General features: G+C 44.3%; 1 protein-coding gene across 1 annotated transcript; it reads right to left on the bottom strand.

The window, feature by feature from the left end:
• Positions 1-3785: 3785 nt before the first annotated feature.
• On the bottom strand, positions 3786-5516 carry LOC143574661 (uncharacterized). Its single transcript, XM_077059233.1, has 2 exons — positions 4784-5516; positions 3786-4318 (listed from the first exon to the last, which is right to left on the bottom strand). Exons 1-2 carry the CDS (start codon positions 5514-5516, stop codon positions 3786-3788), a joined length of 1266 nt encoding a protein of 421 aa, XP_076915348.1.
• Positions 5517-7615: the final 2099 nt, after the last annotated feature.

The following is a 7615-nucleotide window of genomic DNA, read 5'->3' as shown; positions in this document are numbered from 1 at the left end:
GGGTCAAATCAAACCGACACATACATGGCATAAAACACGAATACTTGAGGGTTGTAATTTGGCTTAGGGTCAGGGTGAGGTATTTTTGGGAAAAGTGGCTAAACGGCTAGAAAATCCGGAACTAAGTTAGCAATAAAACAAAATCTAACTAACTAAACCAAATGGTTTAAACGGGCCGAGAGCTAGTCAAACCAAAATTGCTCTTTGAAATCATGTTTCACATAATATATGATGAACTAACTTCTTATTTTTCTCTTCTTTTCTTATAAGGATTTTTTTTTTTGGCAAAATCATAAACTTTACATACAAACTTTTCACTTTGGGAGATAGCATTGTGCTTCCAAGGTTCCCAAGTGAATAAAATACAACACAAATGAAATAAAAGGCTATATGGCTAAACCGGATTCTAAACTAACTAACTTAGCCGAACCGGATTCTAACCAAAAATGGGTGAAAAAATAAAAGGCTATATGGCTAAGTGGCGATAAAAATAGGGCGAAATATAAAAACACGGGAAGGCTAAACGTGGGCTACTAACCGGATAATGTGGGTAAGGAAAATATAAGTGGAAAATGGCTAGACATGGGGTTTATCCTAATTTCCTCAATGGTTTATGCCATGTATATGTATATGGTTTTGAAATGCAATCCCAAAAACAAGTTCTACCTTACAATAATCACCCGGCTCACTCAATTGCCCGTAAAAACATGAGAAAAATAATGATAAGGCCAACTCATGGAAACTGGCGGAATGGGTAACTTTTGTAAGGTAAGAATGTAAATATGTTTGTCATGCTTAAAGGTATGTCTTTTTAAAAATTTTCGGCTTGAATGCCTTAAAGATTTATGCTTTAACAAAATAATTAAAAGTGAATCAAAATTGCTTAGTGGTTATTATTTGCTAAAAATATTAGGAGTTTTGCGAAAAATTTAATTTTGGACAAACAAAGTTCACAAACTCCCCTCCCCACACTTGAATTGTGCAACGCCCTCGTTGCACAACAAAAAACTATAAAAGTAAATGCAAAAGAGAGAATAGAAAACTCCCCTGAAAACTGCAAGGGCACTAGACAAGAGACCTGGAAGGGTCAACAGTGAAGACCCGGCAACACCGACTGTGCAAATAAAGATCCACCTGCAAGGATAAAGCAAGACAAAACAAACCACACCAAACAACACAAGACACACATAATCCATTATATACCATCCATCAAATAACATCCAACATCAACCCAAGTCCACAAGAAAGTAAAACTGTCTACAAGTACAAGATAAAAATAAAGTCACACAATTCCTAAAATAAAAACAACGAAATAAAGTGCTAATCCTCAAGGTTATCAAACACCGAGCCAGACGGACCCACATCCTGATTTGCGAACAAGTCGGAGCTGTACGGATCTGCCATGGTATAGGGGTCGCGAACCGTGAACTGGCCAAGCTGCATGAGGGAGCTCGGAAGGGGGTCAACCAACGGACCAACGGAAGGACCAAGCTGGGAGAACTGAGCAGTAAAGGGCATAGGCTACTCGCCCGCAAAATGACTCGATGAAGATGAGCCGTAGGACCACGAAGGTGCAGCGGGAACCGTGAAACTGCTATGTGCCGCATGGGCCTGATCGTATACATAAACCCACTCGAAGCCCCGGCGGGTGAAGTCAGCAGTATAGTCAATCAGGCCCCGCTAATCGATCTGTTCCGCCCTGAGCTGCTGCTGTGTGACCTGGAACTGCTCTTGGTTGAGGCTGAATTGATCAAACCTCTGACATAAACGCTCGTAATCAAGCGGCTTCGGGTCCTTAGGCTGCTGCGGTGGTGGCTGGTCCTGATCCTGCATGTGCTCGTCCTCGGGCGGGTGCAGTGTATCCCAAATGCGGCCCTGCCTATCGATCAACCGAGTTTGGTTCCAGACCGTCCTCACAATCCTCATCGAACGGAGCTGAGCAATACTCACCAGAATCCCCTCACCCATACGTGTCAATCGGGCAGCAGCCGGCGGATCCATTACTCCTAACTGGTGGGCCAGCTCAGTGATGAGCATACATGCGCAGATGGAGCTACCCGATGTTGAGCCACCCGCCCGACTGAAACACTCCGCTACACTAAACCCTAGGTTACAGTTGTGACCATCAATGATACAATACAAGTGAAAGAGGTCCCGGGTCACGACGTTACCCACGCTATTACCGTGGCCTCAAATGCAGTATAATATAATGTGGTGCAGGAGGCGGTGAAGCGGGTCTAGTAGTAGAGTGGCCTTCGAGGTCTGGCCATCATGCTGCAAACCAGTAACCCGACTCCAGAATGCTTGTCTCTCCTCGGTGCTCGGAAAATCTTGCAGGCCATCGAACAACTCTGTTTATATCTCCTCATCCGTGTATAATCCCAAAGTGCTGGCGAGGGTGGCAAGGGACCAGAGGTACCACTTACCCCCAACCTGAAACGAACCCCGCAACTATTGTCGTGGGGGTCGTTGATCAATGGGTACATAAAAAAGGAAGCTAGAAACTCAAGGGTGAGCTCGAGGTAGAATGGTCTCTGGATGGCGAAAAGACGCCGCCATGGCTCAGTGAGCAAAGCATCGAAACGCTCACGCTGATTGATGTGCTTGAGTCTCTCATAACATGGAACACGTCCCATAACGAACTCGTTTCTTCTAGGCCACAACTCACTGAGCCGTCGATGGGCGTCGCGGCCCTTTCCGCTACTCCCCGCAAACTTGCAAATTGGATGCCTGCGGCTTGACATCTAACAAACAAGAGAATGAATCAGCACAACTCAACAAAAGGAAACGAAAACGGGTCGATCGACTATTTGGCATTGTCATGCCAGAAGCAGTGCAAGGCAATGTGGACCGACAGGACCATGCAGGGGGCTTCAGAAAACAATCTGTTTGATTGGCGATGCTCTGGTCAGAAAAAAACGACCACGCACGGCCGTGCGGGCCCGTGCCGGCGGCTGTGCCACTGTAGCAAAAGCAGTGAAGGCGCCGGGTTGTTTCCGAAATACAACCAAATCGACCAAAATCAACGCAATCAACCCCAGAATAGTCAAATACAACCCTAAAACTAACCACTACAACAAGAAATTAGGGCAAATCCGACCCAAAAGTGATAGGATTGAAAAAGCCCCAATTCCTCAAGAACAAACCCTAAAATCTACTAGAACAAGGAAAGGGAAGATGGAAATGAAGATTAAACGCACCTTTAGTGTTAAAATCCGGAAAGAAATACGAGATTCGGGGGTTAGGGGGTCAGGATCGGCCGTTTGGGATAGTGGAATGGATGAGAATTGGGGTAGGTGGGTATAAAAATCTGCTTAAAAACCTGATGCACGGTTCCCGAGGTGACTGGCACGGCCGTGCGAGCCCGTGCAGGTGACCGTGCGTCTTCGTTTGAGCCACCAATTTCCATTTTGTCAACTTGGCAGCACCCTACCCCACTCTAAACACCAAAATGGTTCCCGTTTTGACCATTATGAGCCCTAACCCAAAATCTCTCGCTCAAAGAACGGAATCCAAAAAGGAACAAAGGTAAGAATAACTCTTCTAAAACAACTAAGAACAAAACAAACACGCAAAAAATCTACAAAGTTCCTAAACATGCTAAATTTTGACAGAGTCGATAGCTAGACTCACACTCCCCACACTTAGTCCATGGGGTGGAGGTCAACAACCTCCAACACTGTCTCATCCGGCTCACCCAAATAGTGTTTCAAACGGTGACTATTCACCTTAAAGATGCATCCATCCTCATGGGCAATCTCAACGGTACCGTAGTCAAACACCTGTCACACACTAAAGGGGCCGGACCATCGGGATTTCAATTTCCCGGGGAATAAACGAAGGCGATAATTATAAAGCAAAACACGATCGCCCACTTGGAATTGTTTGTGGTCATTCAACCGGGCGTCGTGAAGCTTTTTGGTCCTCTCCTTGTAAATTCTCAAATTCTCATAAGCTTGATCCCTCAACTCCTCAAGCTCATGCAACTGAGCAAACCTGTTTTTACCCGCGCATGCAAGATCAAGATTCTCACTTTTCAATGCCCAATATGCCTTATGCTCGAGTTTAACATGGAGATGACACGCTTTTTCGTACACCAATTTAAACAGTGTCGTCCCAATCGGTGTTTTGTAGGCGGTACGGAAAGCCCACAGTGCGACATCCAATTTCTCGGACCAATCCTTACGGTTTTGACTAACCTTTTTCTCCAGAATCCTCTTGATGCCCTGATTCGTGACCTCGACCTGCCCACTCGTCTGCTGGTGATATATGTAGAGAAATGATGATGGACACCATACCGGGACAATGCCTTTTCCAACTAGGTATTACAGAAATATGTCTGTCGGTCACTAATCAATGCTTTGGGGGCACCAAAGCGGGAGAACAACTTCTTCAAAAATTTCACCACCGACCTAGCATCATTTGTGGGCAAGGTTTGCGCCTCGGGCCATTTTGAAAACATAATCAACAGTTACCAGAATGTAACAGTGGCTGAAAGAAGTCAGGAAAGGTCCCATGAGTCGATGCCCCACACATCGAAAACCACGCAAACCTGAATCGGTCGCTGGGGCATCTCGTCTCGTGATGAGATGTTGCTCGTCCTCTAGCAAGCATCACAAGACTGCACCATGTCATGAGCATCACGGAAGATGGTTGTCCAGAAAAAACCGGCGTCAAAGACCTTCTTCGCCGTGGATGTGGCTCCATGGTGTCCTCCGGCCGGGCCCTCGTGGCAGTGTTTCAAGATCTTTCAAGCCTCATCACCATACACACACACACCTACGCATGAGCTGATCGGCACCAACACGAAACAAGTAAGGATCCTCCCAAAAATAATGCTTAACATCAGAAAAGAATTTCTTGTTTTTCTGGTGAGTAAGACTCTTAAGCACGATCCCGCTAGCAAGAAAATTCTCAATGTCAGCGAACCAAGGATAATCCTCATCCCGTGTCTCGATATCCATGAGGAACTCATGGGAGAAATTGTCATTTATGTGGACCCCCACATGTTCCGATGAAGCTGAGTACTCAAAACAGGAGAGATGGTCGGCCACGACATTCTCAGCACCCTTTTTATCACGAATCTCAATGTCAAACTCCTGCAGCAATAAAATCCATCGAATAAGTCTCGGCTTCGCATCTTGTTTACTGAAAAGATAGCGAAGGGCTGCATGATCCGTGAACACAGTGGTCATGGAAAAGACAAGATAAGACCGAAATTTATCGAATGCGAAGACAACAGAAAGAAGCTCTTTTTCAGTGGTCGTGTAGTACTCCTGTGCATCATTCAGTGTTCTACTCGCATAATAAATCGGGTGAAAGTGCTTATCCCGCCTTTGACCTAAGACCGCCCCGACTGCAAAGTCACTCGCATCACACATCAACTCGAAAGTTAAGGACCAATCGGGGGCAACCATGATAGGGGCATTCACCAATTTCTCCTTCAACAGCTCGAACGCCCGAAGACATTTGGAGGAGAAAACAAATGGGGCATCTTTCTCAAGGAGTTTCGTCATCGGGTGGGTGATTTGGGAAAAGTCCTTTATGAATCTCCGATAGAATCCCGCGTGACCGATAAAACTCCTAATAGACTTCACCGAATTCGGTGGCGGAAGCTTCGAAATGGTATTTATTTTGGCTCGATCAACACTTGTGAAATCTTATGCCCTAAAACAATGCCCTTCTTCACCATGAAGTGGCATTTCTCCCAATTAAGCACAAGGTTGGCCTCCTCACATCGAGCCAACATTCTCTCCAAATTTCTCAAACAATGATCAAACGAACTCCCGAAGACAGAAAAATCGTCCATGAAAACCTTCATGGAGTCCTCGTTATATCTTGAAAAATCGCCACCATGTATCTCTGAAACGTGGCTGGGGCATTACACAGTCCAAAGGGCATCCGACGGTAGGCGAATGTGCCATAGGGACATGTGAATGTCATCTTCTCCTGATCCTCAGGAGAGATGGGGATCTGAAAGTATCCCGAGAAGCCGTCAAGAAAGCAATAGTACATCTTTCCCGACAGTCGCTCCAACATCTGGTCAATAAAGGGGAGTGGTAAATGATCTTTCCTCTTAGCGTCATTGAGCTAGCGGTAATCAATGCAAACTCTCCATCCTGTGACGATACACGTAGGAATCAGTTCGTTTTCTCATTCACAACAACCGTCATACCGCCCTTTTTCGGGACGACCTGCACCGGGCTCACCCATGGGGAATCAGAGATCGGATAATTCAATCCAGCATCGAGTAGCTTAACGACCTCTTTCTTCACAACGTCTTGCATATTAGGGTTGAGACGCCGTTGGTGCTGCACCACGGGTTTGAACTCCTCCTCCATCAAGATCTTATGGGTACAAAAGAATAGACTAATCCCTTTTATATCCATGATCTTCCAGGCGATCGCGTGCTTATGCCTCTTCAGAACCGTGAGCAACTTCAACTTCTCCTCACTAGAAAAACTCGTAGAAATGATAACTGGGAAGCGGGACTCACCCTCCAAAAAGGCATACTCCAAATGGGACGGGAGTTCCTTAAGTTCGATAGATGGTGGATCCACAACAGAAGGTTTTTCCTTAGGCTCGGCAACACGATCAACATCCTCAATCCTCCCTAAGCACTCAGGAGGCTCGTGGTCCACACCGCAGACCAACTCCTCAAACAGAGGCCCACAGACCAAGTTAGAAACCTCTCAAACGCAATGTAACACCCCGGCTAAAGCAGAAACGCCCGAATGTGACGTACAGATTGTTCAAAACACATGTGACGCTATTAAGTGACAATATTATCATTAATTGGTTTAAACATCACATACACAAGTTCGTAAACAAGAAATACAAGAAAATATAAATACAACTAAACATTTTGTCCATTTGTTTCAATAACCTAAGTCTAATGTCTTCTCCAAGTATCATCCTCTAATGTTTGTATATGTAACATATATATAAAATACGGTCAACTAACTTAATAGTTAGTGAGTTCCCACAAGTTTGAATAATTACATAAAAACCCTGCAATTCCATGAAACTTCTACTTCGCATGCAATGTCCTTTCTAGTTGGCCACAGCCAACGTACTCGGATCGGGGGTTCCTTTTCCACACATAATAAAATGGTTATGAGTGCAAAGGGGGGCGTATGATCATACTTATTGAGGCAACCACTTGTTGAGCACATAATCAAGTAAGCACATATAACCCACAAGTCCACGATATGAATTGCAGTTTAATAGCTGAGTATAAAATCGATTTGCGTTTAATAGGATATGTATGCTACCCCCAAAAGTAAAAGCGTTAAAAAGGGGGTGTGAGAAACTCACCTCGAAATCGAAGATGACTTGAAATATAAACCGAAAGCACAATAACGAAACCGAAGCAACCGAAAAATGCGTTAAAGAATCCGAACGATTGAACTTCTCGAACTATAAATAGAATAAATACAAATATTTAAGGATTAATTAACGGGATTAAATGAGTTAATTATTTAGTTTTAAAGATGTCGCGATTTATTAGTTTAAAGCGTGTATTATTTTAATATTATTCTAAGTTTTCATGGAAATTTTAACGGTTTATATATATATATATATATATATATATATATATATATATATATATATA

This window comes from Bidens hawaiensis, unplaced genomic scaffold, assembly GCF_021521415.1.
Source record: "Bidens hawaiensis isolate Kalapana, Puna unplaced genomic scaffold, B.hawaiensis_p1.1 tig00027074_1, whole genome shotgun sequence".
In the NCBI taxonomy this organism is placed as follows: Eukaryota; Viridiplantae; Streptophyta; class Magnoliopsida; order Asterales; family Asteraceae; genus Bidens; species Bidens hawaiensis.
Note: the sequence above shows the minus strand (reverse complement) of the source record. Positions and strands in the feature narration are given on the sequence as shown.

Excerpts from the sequence above, each read along its gene's own strand:
- LOC143574661 (XM_077059233.1), bottom strand. The coding sequence starts at position 5,516 with ATGACGAAACTCCTTGAGAAAGATGCCCCATTTGTTTTCTCCTCCAAA. Across the intron at positions 4,319-4,783 it reads TGGTGCCGATCAGCTCATGC|TTGGAAAAGGCATTGTCCCG; the intron begins GTAGGTGTGTGT and ends TGTAATACCTAG.